The sequence below is a fragment of the Lipotes vexillifer genome, unplaced genomic scaffold (assembly GCF_000442215.2).
Source record: "Lipotes vexillifer unplaced genomic scaffold, Lipotes_vexillifer_v1.1 scaffold815, whole genome shotgun sequence".
NCBI classification, from domain to species: Eukaryota; Metazoa; Chordata; class Mammalia; order Artiodactyla; family Lipotidae; genus Lipotes; species Lipotes vexillifer.
In genome coordinates, this window is record NW_006773723.1 from 2079099 (window position 1) to 2100177 (window position 21079).

Here is a 21079-nt window from a genome sequence, read left to right on the forward strand (position 1 = left end):
TTTGCAGAGTTAATATAAGGATCACCAGGAATACATATAACACATCTACAACAGTGGAACGTAATGAATACTCAGTAAAGTGGCAATCATTATTGTCACATAATTGTCTAGAATAAATACTTTATATGCATATGGAGTCTATTATACTGGGTGCAGCAATTTCCCTCTAGAACCTCCAATCTCCCTATTCAACCAGATCTTTATGAGAGTGGATTTTAGACAGAAACTATGAAAAAATTTAATAACTTTCTTTTTTAATGCAAATGGCAATTCTTTTAGCTAATTATATTTTCCTGTTATAGTAAAAATGATAGCCTATTATCAAAAAATTTAAAATGTGCTTAAACATGATAACCTACAAATGTGAACTCTGTAACCATGATTATTTATTTGCAGCTTAATAAAACTGAAATTAACTTTAAAATAAGTACACTTCAGGTCTCCCTATTTGCCCACGGTTTTTGCAGTTTCAAAACAAAAATTACTTTTCTCATGGTGTATATGTCATCTACTACAGTTAACAAATGTCATTTTTATTAATACTCTCTGAAATGTATAAAGATATCACCAGTTGCCTCATAATACTATTTCAAGTCCTCAGGTTATTCTATTTAGTAATTTTGTATTAGTCACTCTAAATATATTGTCCCCTCATTCAGCCCCAAACCAAGAAAAACACTTTCCTAAACGTAAGAAGGCCCGGGGTATTAAACTTTTTAAATTGTCATTTAAATATAAACTTTTTTTTCCTTTTAATCCATCTAGCATAGCCTGTTTAACTTAGCTGGAATCATTACCATTTATCCTGATTTAATACTCCTAGTTGTTTTTATCAACCAAATCTCAAGACAATACTTTTCATACCTGATAACCAAAACCCAACATCCATAGAAAACTTTCTTTAGAGAGCATAAAATCTAAATGTTTCCTTTTCCCATATTTTTAACATTATAACTTTTTCCAATTTACTGAATTTGTGTCCTAAATATAGTAAACAGGAAAACATTTTCAAAGAGAGAAAAATAATTCTGAAGCACATAAATCTGTACACATCTATTAAATTCCTTGTTTTTTAAGCTTTTTTCTTTTTTTCTGTTAAGGCCATTATCACATGGAATGTCCAAAGTAAAACCAAAGCCTAATCTGAACCACACGACATTTTCACAGATATACATATTGAAGGTTATACCTTAAGTTTGTTTGATATTTATGACTCAAGAAGCATCTTAATACAGAACACTGTAAAATATGTTCAAAGAGATGCATATCAAAAACAGGCAACTTCAAAGTTGCAAATTAGAAAAACTATTTTTAGTCCATATTAAAATCTGAAGTCACACTGAATATGCTTTTTCCACTTGCTGGCATATGAAAGTCAGTCCTGATTAAAACTATAAGAGCATATAAAGCATATAAAAGATTCTAACAATAAAATCTAAACACTTAAGCTTATTTCTTACTGATGGAACTCGCTTTCTTCTAACTTCATTCTCAGCTGACATAAGAAGCAACTCAAGTTCCTTTATTTTTTTTTCCTTATCAGGGTCTTCATCAACAAAGGGTTGCTAAAATAAGTTAAATAAAAGAAAAAAAAAACAGGCTACTTACAAAATTGCTTTATTATTATTATTAATGTTCTAATTTTTATTTTCTTCTATGCAACATAAAATCTATTTTCTCTAATAAAGCTTAATACTACTAAAATCCCAAATACTCAGTATCACAATCCTTCTGGTATCTAAAGAGATGCTGGTAAATATTTTCAATTTAACAGAAAGGATTTGGGAAAGTTAAATGCATGAAAAACCTTACATTGTATCCTCTGTATCAACTGAAAAACTTATGTGTGGAGTCTGTTTTAATTTACTGAATCTTAATATATTCTATCCAATTTAGCAAAAATATGTCCATTCATAATCTGAATGCTCTAAGTTGGAAGAATGAAAGAACCACCTTACTGTTGTTGTGAACTACTTTTCATTTGTACAGTTTATATTTCTCAAACACACAAACTTTCTCCTTTAATGTTATAATACTCAAAGTAAATAGACCAGATAGTACTATTTTTGCCCTAATTTTAAAGATGAGGAAACAGGCACTATTAGATCTGAAAATGTTTGAAAGTGTTTCCTTTGGGTTTGTTTCGGTTTTTTGCTTTTTATAAATAGAAAGTTACCTGAATAAAGGCAGAAGAAGGCTGAACATGTTCTACACAATTGCCTCCAGGTGACACATACTGATAGCCCGGGATCTAAAAAGTAATTAGAACATGAATATCATACATATAATGCTCTGGAAATTTTTAAAAATATGAGACAAAGCACAAAAATTGAAAATCAACATGAAAAACTCATTATCTCTGTTAACTTTGAATATTTATACATATAATAGTTCCTTAATAACTACATCTTTAATCTTAGGACCTACTGATTAAAAGTCATAACTCTTAGCAAACACCTATTTTCTCCTGAATGAAATATGAGAATTATCTGGGCTAGATTTATCACCCAGTCAGTCTATCTATTATCTAGAATATCCACCAAGTATTTTTTAAAATCTGCTATTAAAGGATTGCTCTGCCTCCTGGAGAAGACAAAGTAATTGTGTTCCTATCCTTCAGAGGAAGGGGCTGGTCCATATGAAGCACTCTCCAAGTTAGAGCCTAAAGCAAGTCTTCAATATTCTTAACTCCTACTTCTACCACCACCCCATGCCAATCTCTGTACAGAAAGATATGAAAACAGAGGCTGCTCCTATTACTTGTCTCAGAAAAACAATCAGAATCACTCATGTACTTTTTAATACTCTGAAAATAGACTAAGAATTATTCTGTTTCTTTTCTAAAGCATCTGTGATAAAATTTCTGAAGTTGCATGCAAACTTAGTGAGCAGTGGTAGGGAGAAATATGAGAAGTGTTTTTTAAAACCTTAAAATCTAATAAATATAAAATTGTCTATTTTCCATAATGGACTACCTAAATCACTATATAATGCAGAAACATTATACATAACTTCTAACATGGAACTTAATTTTCACAACACTTCATTAGTATCAGTTATTGCTCAGCTTCCAATGAATTAGAAACTTATCTTTCTGAAACTTTTCATTTTAATCTGTGACAGGATTTCAAACCAATCCATTTTCTTCTTTCAAGTCAAAATTAGAATTATCTTTTTAGCAGTTTAAATGAATTGAACTATGAATACACAAACCTGTCAAGAATTATTAAAAGTAAGGTAAATAATTCTTAAAGTACAAGAAATATCCTTACTTTCCAATACGTTTTGATTGAGTGTTAAACACTCCATTAGCCCCAAATAATTAAAAAAATTATCTTCCTATGAGTTAAAAAAATACATTTAAATGATAACCTTTCTAAGATAGAAGCAGAATGTTTGTTTATGCTGCTGAAATCTCGGACTCTAAAGAAAAATGTAAAGAAACAGACCATAAAAACCTTAAGGTGCTGAGTATCAGCAGATAACTGTACTGTCTTTACGTGTTTTCCTATTTGTAAATTAAGGTCTCACTACCTTTCTTAAGTGATTCTTTTGAAATTATGTCTAAAAAAATAATGTCCACTTAGTGGAATAAAATCAAATCTGTGGCATACTAAGCACAGATTGTTAACAACTAGCCAAATTTTATCTTTTGGTAGATACTTTATCTTGTCACATTTTATGTGACAAGAACCAAGAACTGCTCAACATGAAAAATGGCATGACAGACAAATAGACGGGAAAACGTAAAACAAATCTTATGAAAACTCCTAATTTCTTGCAGGTAGGAAAATGCATTGTAAGGAAAACAGAGCTTGCCCTATGATGAACGTGGGTCATCTCCAATGAACCTGTCTAAACAAAGGCTGAAGTCACTCAGTCAGTTGAGTGATGAGGGGAAAGCAAAGCTGAATGCCATCAAAGAACCAATTATTTACCACACACTCCAAAATGATGGCTTGAATGATTTTTGACTATCTTCTCCTCTAAACAATTTTATATACACTTACCTCTTAGAGGTAAGCAATACTACAATTACACAAATTTTTTTTAAAAAGTAAACTACAATCACTATTAAAGCACAAATGATCATTAGCTTTGAATCATGAAGATTCAAAGAATGATAGTATTAGGAAATGTACATACTAAGTTTCTTAACTAGATAATGTAAAAATTATATATAAAAGGAAATATTTTAATGAGTTTGTTCTCAAAATATTTATCAATCAAAACAAGTAGAGATAAACTTCCACTAATGGTTTAACAGCTAGTCATGGCATAGTTCTTCAGTTTGGAAATTTAAATGTCTATTCCTCTTAATATATGTTGTTTTTGTCTTATTAAGAAACTAAACACCTTCCCTAAAGAAACTAAAGAAATATAGCAACTAAAGATATTTTTTAAATAATAAAGGTATTAAAAATATGTGCCTGAACAGGTATGTAAAACTGATTCTGGGTTTGCAAATGGTCCATAGTCGCACAAGGTTTCTGTTGAAGTTTAGATGAAGATCGTTCTGATTTTACTCCATCTTGTAAGTAGCCTTCCTGCTCCACTTTTCTTCGCATGGTAGAATTCCAATGATTTTTGATAGAGTTATCAGTCCTAAGAAAGTATATATTTAAAAAGAAAAAGAGGATTCCATAAATGTTAACACTGTATAAAGTATACGAAGTACTTAAAACAAATTTTTACAACTGGTGAAATGAGACACTTTTTTTAATTCAAAAAATAAACTGTATGTCTCTATGTCAGATAAAGGTCTAAACACTGGAGATAGAGCAGTGAATAAGATAAAGAAAGTCTCAGCTCTCATGGGGCTTTACATTCGCACTGGAAGCATGGGGGCAGGGAAGGAGGAAAGAAGAGAAAAACAAAAAAATAAATAATAAGAGAAATAGTGCAATGCAGATCATTTAAAGTAGGATAAGAAAAGTGAGTAACTATAGTACTTTTGATTAGGTGGTCCAGGAAGTCCTCTGTGAGGTTACAGTGAAGCTAAGATCTGAATGACAAGAATGAACCAGCTATACAAGAACAGAAAAAAAAAAAAAAAAAAGAGCATTCCAGGCAAAGGGCATAGTGAGGGCAAAAGCCCTAAAGCCAAGATCAAACATGGTCATAAAATGCAAACCACAAAATACAGAATCCCAGTATTCTTTTTCACTTCTTACAACAAAATACCTATGAAAGAAAGAGTTCATTGGCTCCCCTTTTACCTAAGTTCCCCTTGTAAAAATGGAAGTCTTCAACCTACAGCTACTTGTAATATAAATTTTTAAAAATACATAAACATTTACTGAGAATCTACTTTATGCTAAGCACTAAGCTAGGTTCTATGGACAGTAAAAAGATATACCAAAGACTGAAAACATCAGAAGTTCCTAGACCAGGTTCAGTAACTTGGATAAAAAAACTTAACACTATGCTTCAATTTCCTTATCTATAAAACAAAGACAGCAATGTTTGCTCTGCATATTTCACAAGTATATGAAGATTAATTTAGAATATATAGAATATAACACGCTATCTCCAAGTTTCAGCAGGAGGGTAGGAGCCCAACTTTAGCTGACCTGGCTCCAAGTTGTAAAACTACTTTCTAAAAAAGATATGAGAAGTTTGTTTTTCCTTTATATAAAGCCAAGTAACTAACACAGATGGCCACTCCAATTGCTAGGTAAGTGTACAATAGGATGAACTATGTGAAATAAACTGGTGCTGTCAAGTCTTCTGACTTAAGGACTAGTTATTGTTTATCTTGAGAACCTGTATGTAATGGGTGGTATCTGCTTGGCTATGTGGGTGAAAGGTGGGATTTCTCTCCGTTTTTTTGCAATCTCTTATCAGATTGCCTATGATGGGCATCACATTCTGATTTAATGTTTATTCAACAGTAAAAGTGTTTTCTTTCTCTAAAAAAAAAAGAAAAAAAAGAATATATGTAAAAAGCATTTTATAAACTATTAAGTACTATACAGAGATTACAGCAATAAAAAACAAGTGCGTATCTTCCGAGTGATGTATGGATTTTCCCAAGATTGTTGGTCTACTGTACTACAGACAGCTAGGAAACATTTGAACCAGTGCCATGTATAGTGTACTTAGCACATCAGTGCCCCCGAGGGAAGCGCTATATTTTAGCCACATGGATATATACACACTACTCATGAGCTGAATGATACCATAATTAATTAAGAATTGAATTTTCTCTAATGTACTTTCATAACAATTTTTTTCAGCCAGTGTATTTGTTATTCTCTGGTCTTATACACAGAATCCAATATGAAAGAAATCTCTTCAACTCAGATTCCACTCCAACTTAGTTTGTATAAAGAAGGTTGCTTAAATGGCACTGATGTGTAAACACAATTTGGGGAGTGAATTAAACGTTCACATAATCTAAAGGTCCATCATTTTGCTGCACAAATTACCACTATAAAATATTTCATTAAAAAAGTAATTATATCCCTTACCACAAAATGTACTGATATTACAAATAACACAAAGGGTTGCTTGTATTCTGCAGTCTAAATTTTAATTATAAATAAAAGTCATGGGGTACTTATAAATATATTTAATAGTAACATAATAAAGATCAAGTTTAAGTAAAAATGAAAAATGTATATACATTTATATAAGTACCTTCCAGGAAGTAGTTTGGCAATTTCTGCCCAACGATTTCCCAGCCGCTTATGTGCTTCATAGATAATCCTGTCCTCCTCTTCTGTCCAGGAAGATTTCTTTACCTCAGGATTCAGATGATTATGCCATCTTTCTCTACACTGCTTGCCTATTCTTCCTTTTAAATGTTTTGCAATTAAAGACCATCTTTTTGGCCCATATTTCTGAACTAATTCAATAACCTAAGAAACAGAAAGCAAAGTTTAAAAAAGCATTACCTTTTTTTTAAAATAAATAAGTCATGGGGGTATAATGTAGAGCATAGTGGCTACAGCTAGTAATACTGTATTGCATATGTGAAAGCTGCTAAGAGAGTAGATCTTAAAAGTTCTCATCACAAGAAAAAAAATTTTTACTACATATGGGGATAGATATTAACTTGACATGATCATTTTGCAATATATACATTATTTTGTACATCTGAAACTAATATATAATTATATCTCAATTTTAAAAAAGCACTACCTTCACAGAATTTTAAAATATAACTCAAGAATGCCATTTTTAATGCATTAAATCCAAACCACAACTACAACTTAAAAAAACAATTTTACTAGTAACTATTCCTTCAGTATTTGCCAAGTTCAAAAATTGATTCCAAACTTATCTAAAATACAAGTTGTTAATTAAAGTGACTTGTAAGTTAAATTGTTTCATACATTAATATGAAATAACAGTAAAAACGCTGAGACTTAAGCATTTTCTACTCATACTTTTTTTTTTTTTAAAGCTTCAGCTGAAAGCCTAATAAATCATTATGGAAGCAGGAAGGATCTACAGTTACTGTCTTTTCATTTCTTCCTTTCTCAAACTGAAAGGATACAAATCATACATTTTAAAACTTATCATTGGCCATCAAATAAATCAGATCAGTTCTGAGCCTAGTGAAGTTTGGGGTTTTTTTGTTTGTTTTGTTTTGTTTTTTGTTGGTTTTTTTTTTTACTTTGAGTGGCAGTAAGAATACTCTAATTTCCCAACTACATTAACAACATTTATGCCATAAAGAGCATGAACTAAAGAGCAGTTCTCAGTAGAGGACAGCAACTCTCCCATTCTTCTCACACTTTCATAACACAAAGAATTACCTTGGTTTTTGAATCATCCAACTCTTTGGGAACATGATGCTCTGATATCTATCTTATTTGGGGGTTCATTACAGGTCAAGAGGGAAAGTTAAGAATGACTTCCTTACACCTCACATTTTCAGATAAAATAGGAATAAAATTAAATTGTTTTTAAAATGCTAACTCAATTTTCAACAAGAAATTATATCCTAAATGTTGCTAACCTAAGCTCTAAAGAAGGTGACTAAGCTGATAGTATTTTTCCTTCTGCAAACCAAACTTTCAGACAGCAAAGGCTATATATATTATATTTGGTTTGACTCAGTTCTGAAAAAACTACATTTCAAGATACTCAAGTTTCAATTCTTATGCAAGCAGTAACTCAGAGAACAAATCAAAGTGATTTAAACATGTATTTATGTGACAAAAAACCAATGTATTAGGAAGAAAAAAAGCAAGTCCACCTACACAGTGAAAATAAAGAATATGAACATGTTACCCTCTGATCTTCCTCTTTAGTCCAGGGACCCTTTATCAATTCTGGATTTAAAACTTTCTGCCACCGATGCTGACACTGAAAATCAGAACGATTCTGAAAGAATTCAGATGATTTTGTTATTGAACAATTGTCTTCCAGAAAGCAAGTCAGCCCAAACTTATATCTCACAACCTTAAGAAGAAAGTTTTTCAAGAATAATGCATTCAATAGCATTCTTTAAAAATGTAGTATTTATTTTACATGCCTGTGCCCCAATTCATTTTTAATTAAAGCTGTCAGCATTGCTTAGACTATAAATAGACAATATATATTTGAAGTTAAATTATGTATCTCTATACTCTGCCTTATAACAGCAAAAAGCAAAGCTACAACACAGATACTGCCATAAAGAAATGTACTGATGAATAAAAGGGAGTAAACAGACAACTATACAAAGCAGACATACGAACTCAAACAGCACAGCAGTCTAGATTCATACAGTATAGCAGTACATAACTCTAGAAAATTAAAAAATCCTGAAAGGCATTATTAGACCACTCATGGTATTTAAAGGATGTTTATAAATGACAACCTCCAAGTTATCAAGTAAAAACTAAATATACCTAGATAGAAGATGTGCATTATATACCAGTTATACCAGTTAAATTATTTAAGTGTTGAAGTTCAAAAGGAAAATGAATTTACCAGGATAAAACCTTATGTAGAAACATCCCAAACTCCAAAAATGATTCATAAGTGTAGCCTTATTTTAGTCAAGTCACAACCTAGTAACTCCTATGTATTACAAGGATAATAATAATAACACTTAACTTTTCATTAGTGATTCAGTTTCCAAAGATACTAGTTCATATACAGGATTACAGATAATTTAGAAGCATATAAATACAAATACTTTGTTTACCAATGGCTCTGTCCTGGTGCCTAGTGGACTTATTTTTATTCAAACTGAGCTTCTTCATTTACAGCTTCTGTACATCAATGCTGATCCATTTTAAGGTTATCAATTTTTCAAAATAATCAGGCTGTTCCTGTATAGCCTTGTAGCATTTCTCTGTTCACTTCATTTGCTGTTATACCATTGAAATTAAACTGATAAAGCTAATGTAAATAGCTTTTCTAATTTAGCTTCCATTTATTGAACATGTGCTAAATGTCAGGAACTGTGCCAAACATCCTATATGTTACTTCTAATTCTCACATCAACGTAGCTTTTTCTGGTTTTATTAATTAGCTACCAAAATACTTCAATATATTTAACTTCTCTCAAAATGTTTTAACATTTATCAGCAAATATTTATAAAGCCCTACCCAAACTTCGTATCATTTTTGTTTAAAATTATTAATTTTTAGATCCCTGGATAAACTAATTACTAGAAAATCAGACTTTATAAGCTTCCAACTGTAGGAAGAACAGAACAAAAGAGATGTTTTTAGGAAGGAAATCTAAATCTAAAATAATGTAGACACATTTCTGAAAAATAGCAAATGTAACCCCATGGCCTAAATCATTCATGTCAGCAATATAAGATAATGTTTCACTTACTTGAAGATGACTAGCAATTAGAGTCCAATCATCAGTTCCATGTTGTTCAACCAACTTCTTTAACTTATCATCCTATTAAAACAGGTATGAAAAATTAGAAAGTTCTCCCTCACCCTATTCCTGAATATAGATACTCTCCAATTCTTCCATGTCATATCTGGTGGCCATTTTTAGAAGGACTGAAGCCATTATAACACAAGTTCTCCCATTTACTAAACGGATTCTGTCAGTCTCAATATCAACCCACTATTCATGTATGGTTGAAGAAAAATAATGTGCAAGTTAGTTGATGGATAACTTTTCTCATGTTTTGTTTCTAAATATCTTTAGTATATATATATATATATTTTTTGCGATAGTATATATTATTAATCATTAAATACGAGCATGGAATTAGTAAGCCTTATCACATAATTACCTCATCTCTTGTCCATTTTACTCTATTCCAGAGTTTCTTCAACGCTTTTTGTTGCGGGACTTCATAATCATGATCAGCATACTGAAGGTCATCATCCTCATCCTCACTGAAAAGAACACAATTGTGAAATCAAGAATTTTACTTAGGGCTTCCCTGGTGGCACAGTGGTTGAGAGTCCGCCTGCCGATGCAGGGGACATGGGTTCGTGCCCCGGTCCAGGAAGATCCCACATGCTGCGGAGCGGCTGGGCCCGTGAGCCATGGCCGCTGAGCCTGCGTGTCCGGAGCCTGTGCTCCGCAACGGGAGAGGCCACAGCGGTGAGAGGCCCACGTACCGCAAAAAAAAAAAAAAAATTTTATTTAAAGATGTGAATTCAGTCACTGAATCTGAATACACAGTTACGACAAAAAGAAGCCACTCAGACTAGCAGACATATGTCCAACGAGATTATTCAAAGTATAAAAAAAATTAAGAGTCATACAATGGAGAGGAGCTGTAGTTCTTACTGACACAGAGGAATGAAGCTAGATATGTCAGCAGAGGCCAAGTGATAACCTTTATGTCATGCTAAGGAGTTTGACCTTTATTCTTTATTTGACCTTTAACCTAAAGAGTTAAAGGAATTTAAGTAAGGGAGTAAAAGACATGTATCTTGTGTTTCAGCAAAAGTCACTGGCAGGAATGTGGAGAGATGGAGGAAGGAAGACCAGTTGGTAATCTTTCACAATACCCCAAGTAAGAAATTATTAGGCCCTGGCAACGATAATGGTAAAATACAAAACACAGTCAGTTAAAAGACACAATGGAAGAAATGAGCGATTTACAACACCAACAAAAAAAGTTAAAATATGTAGAAATAATTTGAGTATACAGATCAAGTTATAGTAAACAATGAAACACTATTATGAGACACAGAAGAACAAATGAAAAAACATTCAGAGCACATTCTTGGAAAGGCAAACAATATTATAGATGTCCATTCTCTGTAAATTAATTCATAAATTTAGATTAAATGAATAAAAATACCAATAGATTTTCAGAGGAACTTAGACAAGCTGATTCTACAGTTCATATGGAAAAATAAACAGGCAGTAATAGCCAAAAAAGTTCTAAAAAAGGAGAGAGAGAATTAGCACTACCCAATATCAGAATATACTGTAGAGAAACAATAAATAAAACAGAATGGTACTGACACATGTGCAGATACTCAAATCAATGGAACAGAATAGAACATTCAGGCAAAACACAAAACTCGTATGGGAATTTGGTAAATTGTAACATATCAATCAGTGGGGTAAAGATGGACTTTTCAATGAAGGGTAAGACACTGGGTAGCTATCTTAAAAAATAAAGCTAAAGTCTTACTTTAAAATAAAAACTTCAGATGAAGCAAATATTTTACACTTAAAAAAATGAAAACATAATAGTACTATAATAGGGTTGAATTCTACTTTTTACATCCTTGAGTAGAAGAAATCTAAATGTGACAAAAATCAAGAAACCATAAAAGAATAAACCAACTAAGGTCGTGATAGTAGTTATAGAAAGAAGCACATAAAACTGAGATATGAGAAAGGTAGAAACAAAAGGATTTTTCATCTGATGAATCTGAGGACATGGGAGGAAGATTCAAGGACGACTCCAAAATTTCTGGCTTTGGGAGTATAAATAGAGCTATCCACTGAGATACGGAATAGAAGGAGAAACAGAACTTTGGGAGGTAGAAGGGAATGAGGAGAGTAAGCAATTTGGACTGATTTCAAGGCACTTGAGAAATATACAGGTGGATACTGGATATATCCAGAACAGCACTGTCCCATAGAAATGTAATGCAAGCCACATATGTAATTTCTTAGTCGTCACATTTAAAAAAAATAGAAACAGGTGAAATTAATTTTAAAAATAAATAATATTTAACCCAATATATTTTTTAATTGTCAATTCAACATGTAATCAACATAATCACAAAATCTTTAACATTCTTTTCTTCTTACTTAAGTCTTCAAAATCTGGTGTGGCATTGTCCAGGAGGGAAGAGAGTGCCAAAGGCAAAAGAGAAAGAGAAAAAAAACAGGAAGATGAAGCTGACAGAAAGAGCCCAGGAGCAACAAAGTGAAATCCCAGCTACAACAGAGCGAATCAGAAAAATAAAAATTAAATTAAATTTAAAAAAAAATTTTAATAAAATAAAATTAGAAGTACATAGCAATTCAGACTAGCCACATATCAAGAGCTCAACAGCCACATGTGACTAATGGCTCTCCTACTAGTCAGAGCCGATCTAGAAGACAACTGGGCACATGGATCTTCTGCTCAGGTAACAGGTTTAGGGTAGACATACAGTTTTGGCAATCACCAGCACACAGAGAACAGTTGAAGCCATGAGAGCACAAAACCCCAGAAAAGAGGGCAGGTCTTTATGATAAACTGAATTAGAGGATTTTGAGTAGTCAATGGACTGAATAAAGTTACGAGCATCTGAAAATAACATGAGCTAATATTTACGTTTCTAAGTACCAGACATTGTGGAAAATGAAGGTCTAGATTTAATATATACTGTTTACAGATCCTTTGCAGAACTTCTAATTTCCCTTGATTTGTCAATTCCATTAGGACCAAAATTATTCTTATCCAACCAAACAAGACACCAAAATCCCCCACCCACCTACCTATGACACCTAACTGCTTCTTTAGTTTAATGCACTTCTGTATTCTAATACTTTCTCCCCTAAAGCCAATGTCTATTTTAATAATCTGCCAGTCCTATTTCCATATATGATTGTTTTGTTAAACTATGCTGAAAATAAAAGCACAGGTTTAATTAAATACCTGTTATTTGCAGCCATCTTCAGCTATCAGAAATATCACTTGATTAGCCACGATTAAACTGTTAAATTGGAGATGGTTCAGGATCCAATGACTTCATAAATTTCTAAGAAGGCTAGTAAACCAGATAAAGCACCATACTGAAGCTTGCTGTCCACTGTACGCACTCATGGAACTTACCCATCCTTCTCAATGCTATCACACTTGCCAACCTTCCCAACCAAATTGTAAACTCAGGAGTACAAAGACCATGTCTAATACGTTCACCTCTCTTCATCAAGCACAGTACCTGCCATTCAAACATTTGTAAAATTACTGAATGATCTTGCTTACTCTTTCACCTCCTCCAAGTATTCTGTATTCCAAAATTACCTCACTCCTTCCCAACCCAGTCAAAACTTTTACCTCCCTTAATACAGCTGATCTCAAGTTGACATGAGAAAGAAAACTTTTTTTTAAACAATGCAAATATCTCTAAGAGGAGATAAAAAGCATTCCCATTTATTAAAAAGAACTTTCAAAATTCAAATGCACCTCCAAGTGGTAGAATTTTAAGCATAACCTGCTGAAACAAACATAAAAAAAATATTCAGTACAGAAGGGGTTCTTTGGGTTGTCTACTAATATTGCCTAACCTTTCCTAGAACTGTCCCCTGCAACATTATCACTTCCTGTCATCCCAAACAGCCCTCAGTCATGCTTTTTACAGGTTCCTGTCTCTTCTTCCCTCCACTCAGACCCCAACACCTTCCATAACAGCATGTTTGAGATTGCTTTAAAAATTAGGTTATTTGAAAACAATTTCTAATTTGGGGACTCACCCATGTAAACTTTGAGTATTCACAAAAATATCTACATCACATCTAATCTGTACAAAATTCACCTTATCAGTATTCTTATCAAAATATGTTAAGTTAAAGATATGAGTGCAAAAATGTTATTTTGGTCAAAAGACTAGTTTCCAAGGAGTAATATTCCTGAAAACGTGTTCATTTTAACTTTAAAAACCTGCCTTATTTTTTAACCACATACTTGATTTGTGAGAAATTTCTATTTCTACAAGAGGTTTCATTCTCTGTCTTGCATCAGTATGGCCATCATGTTCAGGAAGCTGGGTTTTTTGAGTGGTTGAGTGTGAGGGAGGATTAAAGTAGAATTCTTAGAATCCATCTCTCTGCCACTGGGACTTCCCTAGAATCTATCTACCTAACTACTTCTTAGTTTTAGCATTAAGTTATTTCTATATTATTTAAGTAATTGTTGAAAGGATGATAAAACTTTCAAGTAAGCGTGACAGAAGAAGATCCTAGAAACTCATCACTAGCTAAAACATAAAGCTGCCTGAGGGGCTTCCCTGGTGGCGCAGTGGTTGAGAGACCGCCTGCCGATGCAGGAGGGGGTCGTGCCCGGGTCCGGGAAGATCCCACATGCCGCGGAGGGGCTGGGCCCGTGAGCCGTGGCCGCTGAGCCTGCGCGTCCGGAGCCTGTGCTCCGCAACGGGAGAGGCCACAACAGTGAGAGGCCCGCGTACCAAAAAAAAAAAAAAAAGCTGCCTGAGAATGCCTACAATTTGCGAAGAAAAACGGGAAGAGATAAAACCCCACAAATAACTTCACCAATATTCTACTTTCACCATTTAACAATGAAAAAGTCCCATTGCTTAAAAATGGTTAGACACCATCAAAACAAATCATTATTTTATTTTCTTTATTTGTTGTTTTATTTTTCTGCTTTCTACTTCATTTTTTAGTATTTCTGTATTGTAGCTATCAATGCTGGTAATATCTAATAATTAAAAAATCAACTTCCTACTATCTATCTGTAAATAGATAAACCATTTTTAGCCTAGGGTGACTAATCTAGAAGACAGTAAAAATAAGTGAAATTATTTCTCCAGTCACAAAGCAAAAACCGAAGAGGAATTTGGTCTTTGAATCTCCATTCAGGACTTGGTTTCCAGAATCATTCTGCCAGTTTTATTTTTTAAGTCAAATAAAATATTTATTCTGTAACTGTCTAATGCATAACCTAAGTACCATATTCAAAATCTTTTGTAGATTATAAATGAACAAAGTGATTAGGGTGATTTTGAAACTGCAAAATGAAGAGCATATGCACACACACAAAAATACTATGACTCATTAGGCCAGGAAAATGGTTAAGAGTAATTCTACACTGGGGTGTAAGCTAACAGGATGTGATAGTCGTAACTTTCCCTGTGAAATAATACACAAACTATTCACACTTGGCAATATTAAGATAAAACATTCGAGAGAAGTTCAGTTTTAAAGGACATCAATTATTCCACCTAAAAAAGAGTAAAACGTGGTGTGCCAAAGGAAGAATTTGAAATTTTTTTTAAATTTATTTTTATTTGAATAGAAACTGATTTGAATTAGAGAAATACGAGTAGTTCTATAAAATTTGCACCAGTAAAATCACTTCAACTTGATAATATTTTAAATCAAACTGCATCAAGTCTGAATATTTTTATCATAATCAAAAAATACATCTTTATTATACTGTCTTGACAGAATAACTGAATTTTTTAAAATTCAGTCGAATTCAAGGGATGAAAATTTACCAGTTTGATTTAATAAAGTGAAATCAGGCCACCCAGTGGTTAATACGATGTACTGCATACATGAATATTTTATTCCCAAATCTGGACTGCAAACTAGCATCATTATAGTAAGACAAATTCGACTTTATTTGACCATTAATAGCAATAATGAAATAAATACTGAAGGGATTTCTACCTAGCTATCCATAAACAAAAACAATGCGAGAACATTTCTATTTTATTCCATTAGGAATATGAGGAAAGATGATTACAAAAAGTTCAAAATAGGAACTATATTAAAGCTAGATGGTACCTTATAGACCACAAAATCCAAACCCCTTATATTAACAGACAAAAAACAGGGCTATAGAGTTTACTTGCTTTCCCCAAACAATACTGCTAATTACAAAGTTGATTTAAAAATCAGTTCTCATATTTCAGTATTCTTCACCCACAACACCCATCTCACTAGAAACAACACAGTAAAATTGCTTTCTACAACACACATACCACATACCTAAAGAGCTGGCTTTTGTCTTCCCAGTTTAGTATAGTCACCAGTCATCTCAACTGTAAATACCTGAATCTGTTCCTACTTAAACAGGCCTTCTAGCATCTAAATGACACTTTTTAAAGCTTATTTTTAGGAGTGGAACTGGCTTTTAAAACCTAAAATTAATTACTTAATACATAAATATGGTTAAAAATTAAATACATGCTAATAACAGATATACCAATTTTAGTATTGCCTGTAAATTATGTCATTAAAACCCCCAGTGGGATCTAAAAACTATTTAAAGTCACAACACCAAATAAACCTTTTCCTTTATGTAAATCCAGATCAGAGATACTATAGCTATCTTAAAGATCAAAAGAGCTAACATCCTTCAGTTGTTTAAACCTGAGGTAACATTTTTTACTCCTTTTTTTTTCAGATCATACAGGAGAGGTTATTACAGGATTTATGCCTGTAGTTTTATGCAAAACTTTTACACAGCAAAGTATAGTTTTCAATCAAATACTTAAGTGGTTGTATAGTGGAGATTTTAAAGTGATTGAATTATGTCCTTTTTCATTCAACTATAAATTAGGTTCATATTTATTATTAAGATATTTAGTTAAAGGCATGAGACTAGACTTTGCCCAATAAATAGATTATTTATCCTTCAAAACATTTCACATCCTATTATTTTCTAAGATTAAGTCATATTTACATATACAAGAAATATAAGTTAGAGCACAAAACATTCAAGTATGAAGACCCTAAGAAATACACCATTCAGAGATGATAATTCCTCATCACGTCTTCTACCTGTATACTCCCATAGGGAGTGTAGCTTCACCCCACCACATTGAACTAGTCCAGACTTATGACTCTTTCAATCATTCTGCAATACATTTCAATTAATTTATACAGTTGACAGGAATAAAAGTCAACAGTGCAATTAATGTTTAGATCTCAAAGCTCACAGTATTGTCAATAAAACAACTTATACAGGCAAATTAATCATTAAATCACTTCTTTCTTAGCCTATTATTATGAAGCATATGCAAATTATGGACAGAAAAACTAACTGGAGAAGGCAGGGTTCTGACATTCAAGCATCCATGTCTAACCATAACTAACTGCTAATGACAGAATTAGCTAAGAAACTGTTTCAAATAAGATTAACATCAATACTGATAAGTAGATAATGCCACACATTGAATATAAACTAACTCCTGTTATTGACTTGACAATATTCACTTGTCACCTTGCTTAATGAAGGTATATTTAAAACTTCAAAAGAAAGGGCCTAAATCAATACGTCAGTAATTATAGTTACAGGAGATTTTAATATCTATCTTTTCTGAAGACTGAGAAGTCAGTCAGGTCCTTGATGTTCTAGAGTAATAATTCTCACTTGGGTGATTCTGGCCCCCAACAGACATTTGGTAATGTCTGGAGACATTTTTGATCGTCACACCTGGGGGAAATGGGGTGTTACTGGCATCCACCGGGTAGAGGCCAGGGATGCTGCTAGACATTCTACAAAGCACAGGACAGTACCCCTCCCACCCCGCCTTCCCAATACAAAGAATTATCTGATCCAAAATATCAAGTGCCTAGGTTGAAAACCCTCTTCTAGAGAAGTGTGTGTGTGTGTGTGTGTGTGTGTGTATACATTTGTTCTATTTGATCTATTTTGAGTTTGATCTATTCTGTAGTTGCTACAAAGTAATAATCTAACAAAGACTTAACTACATTCTATGCTGATTTCTGCAAAAGATACCTTACATGCTGCAGATGCTTAATAAACGAAGAGCAACAAATACTATGTGTACTTATTGCCAATTTTTAACAGTAATCTGCAGTGAATGAAGCTAGTACTAAATTTCAACTTGGGAAATACACCTCCAGTTGAGACTTTGAGGCTGTGGATCTAGATAAATAAAGCCATTTGGAAATCCTGTCAAACATCTTTTCATGTTTATTTAATAATACTGACAACTAAAAGATACTGTAGTTTTTTGTCATCTAAGTAACTCCTACACACAATTTAGGAGTAGCTACTATAATGACATAAATAAAAATGAGAAGCGTAAATTCATCCTAGCAAGTTTTCCAGAAAAACATGCCCTACCTCTTTGCAACGCTTAGGCACAGTCAGAGCCCAAGAGACACACAAAATATTAAGTGACTCAAACACATTGTTTTATTTTAAGATCAAGCTACCGGTGGTAACAGTGTGGCACCTTCCCAGTAGAAGATATTAAATATACATACATAAAGCTGAGAACATGGGTATGGTAATTACAGTAAACATCAAAAAAGGTCCTCTCTCCTCAGCTATTCCTCAGAGGACTTCCACACCTTTCAAGGGAGCAAAGACGGCAGAGGGGTCCCCACCCAGGTTTATCACAAAGTTCCTATTTTTAACTGGCCCAGTCATTCAGAGAAAAAGAGGCCCTCTGAACACCATTTTCAGGTCGTCCAGGCAGGACACTTCCACTTTCATCTGCGGAGCGTATTCCCTGAAAGCGCACAGACTTACCTGCCAACTCCCACCAAGAAGTGGCTGTGAGCGTTTGGGGGTCTGGATGTGCGCTGCAGGGAGAGTCGACTCAAAAGAGCAACCTGGGCATCTGTTAGTCACTTTCTGAGTCTGAAACACACTGGTCCCCAACTCCACACGTCACGGCTGCGCTGAGGCCAGCGGGCCGAAGCGGCTGTGGAGCAGCGGGAAGAAAACCTCTGCCCCGGCTGGGGAGGGCCTGGTGCGGAAGCAGCGGGAAAGGAAAGGGAATCTGAGCCGACACTGTGCCAACGGGCCTGGGCGAAAGGGATGTCACCCACCTGCGCGACCTCTTCGCCATCCTTCAAGTACCGCATAGGCGCGGGCTGGGCGGGGACGCAGTTCAGCCTCCTCCAGCCTCAGGCTAATGCTCCTTCTCCCCGACCCTCCCTCCGCTTCCCTCTCCGAGGTCCCTCTCCGCGGCGACCGAGTACGGAACGCACGTCCCCGGCAGGGCAGGACAGGACTGAGGGGCGGACCGCGACCCGCCCCCGGTCCGTAGCGCCGCTCCTAGCCCCGGCCCGGCCCGGTCAGGGATGCCCCCAACATGTCAGCAGGCGCGCTCCCGCCCTCCGCCGGCCCCTCCCGCCACCTCTCAGCCTCCTCGCCGCTGTCCCAGCGCGGCTCTGCAGCGGGCGCCGACCCCCGCCCTCTCCCCGCAGCGAACAGCCCTGCAGGGATCACAGACTCCTGCAGGGTTTTGTCCGCACCGCCGAATCTCGCGCCCAGCCTCCCTCAAGAGCCGCCGTTTGAATCTGCGCACGCGGCCCCGAATCTTATTGGCTGTGGCGGCCGCACGCGGGGGGACGAGGGCGGGGCAAGGAGAGCGCGCGCGACTGCGGGCGGGGCTGGGGAGCTGGAAGCCGGGACTGGAACCCGCGGGAGTCGGGGAAGGAGCTGGGAGTCAGGGGGTGGGGCCGCAGGCCAGGCTCGCGGGTCCAGCAGTGACAGGACCCGGAGCGCGCAGAGCGCCGCACCCGAGGGGGCGGGACGTCGAGGGCAGCGCGGGGCCTGCTGGGAAAGCGAGTTCCAGGTTCGCGGAGAGGCGTGTCCGGAAGCGGCGGCGGGAGCCCAAACTTCCCGGGGTGAGTGGACGGTGTCCCTGAGGGTTGAGCTGTCCCGCCAGGGTATGTCCCCGCTGCCTTCTCTCGGCCTCAGCTCTTCAGTCCTCGGGTGCATCCCTCCTCACTAGTTAGGAGGCTCGCTCTTCGGACTTGAGACAAATCTAACCATAAAATTTGCGCGGCCGTTATTGTTTAAGCAAAAATGCGAGCTATTTTTGCCAAACATCGTAGCTGCTGAACTAGCGAAGACTGTAGTAGGAAACCGAATATCAAGAATGAGCAGGAGTGTGACAGGTGAAAAAGTTTTTAGCTGGACACGTGCTTGGAACGGAAAAGGGAAATAATCCGGGTCGGCGGCTGGTCTCCAAAGTGCTTAATCTCTTCCCCGGCCCTACGGGAAGTAGCTGCTGTGCGCGGTGAAGGAGACCTGATCCAGGAGAAGAATGCAGGAAGACCGGAGCGGACTGGGAATTTCGCCCAGATAAATGAGTACGGTCGTCAACAGTAGAAGGTGACCTTCCTTCTCAGGAGAGACAGGAGGACGGGGCAACTGCACTGGAGGAGCTTCTGGCAGTTAAAACTACTCTAGAGGTTTCAAGTCTAATAACTACAAACTGCTCAGTTCAAGTAGCATTAAAGTAGATTAACTACAGTAAGGATTAGAAACGGTAAAGGATACAAATTTGCAAGGTAACATGCTCTACTGCATGGAGCACGAAACCACAGGTTAATATTGTAACAAACTTACATTTTGCTATTTTGAAAGTTTACGCATCAATTTTTGCAAATAAGAGATGCAGGTGCAAATGTGAATTAAGAGGAGCTTGCATGCACTACTTTCAAAACTTAAAACACCTGCCTTTTTATAGTTCCTTTTTCTCAAGGTATGGGTTCTGGGAAGGTAAAACAGCTTTTCTTTCAAATCATTCCTTGCTGTGTTGCTAGTTCACTTAAAAAACAAAAACTAATTTAGAAAGTAATGTCGTTTGAAAACAGTGTTTTCTTTACTCCTGGGTCACACATGACTCCGCTTATTTACATCCTAACAGGAAGCAGAGTTTCTACTATATTTTAGGCTGTAGTCTGAAAGGTATACAGAATACCTTTTTAGAGCTTGAAGAGAGTTGTTTTAGATTTTGACAGCAAACTAAGTCCCTCTCATTTTAGAGATAGAGAAAAACATAATTCCTCAGAAAGATAACATCGCAAATTCATTTAAATTAGTTACAAAAAAAAACAAAGTGTGGAATTAAAGTGGTTCACAGTCATTTGAATACACATACTCAAATATATTATAACCTGTGACTTGCGTTTTTTTAATCAAAATATATTTAATAAAGAATTTTAATTCAGAGTATATAAAGA

General features: G+C 35.5%; 1 protein-coding gene across 2 annotated transcripts in view; it reads right to left on the reverse strand.

Annotated features, from left to right (window-relative positions):
* Positions 1-19352, reverse strand: part of MYBL1 (MYB proto-oncogene like 1) — a 33952-nt gene extending 14600 nt beyond the window's left edge. For both annotated transcript variants that reach the window (XM_007448482.1, XM_007448481.1), the window contains exons 1-8: positions 18932-19352; positions 10206-10311; positions 9788-9859; positions 8245-8337; positions 6643-6863; positions 4431-4605; positions 2177-2251; positions 1461-1565 (exon numbers count right to left, since the gene is read on the reverse strand). In XM_007448482.1, the coding sequence (XP_007448544.1) occupies positions 1461-1565; positions 2177-2251; positions 4431-4605; positions 6643-6863; positions 8245-8337; positions 9788-9859; positions 10206-10311; positions 18932-18951 (867 nt within the window). In that variant the 5' untranslated portion in view covers positions 18952-19352. The remainder of the gene's footprint in view (positions 1-1460; positions 1566-2176; positions 2252-4430; positions 4606-6642; positions 6864-8244; positions 8338-9787; positions 9860-10205; positions 10312-18931) is intronic.
* Positions 19353-21079: the final 1727 nt, after the last annotated feature.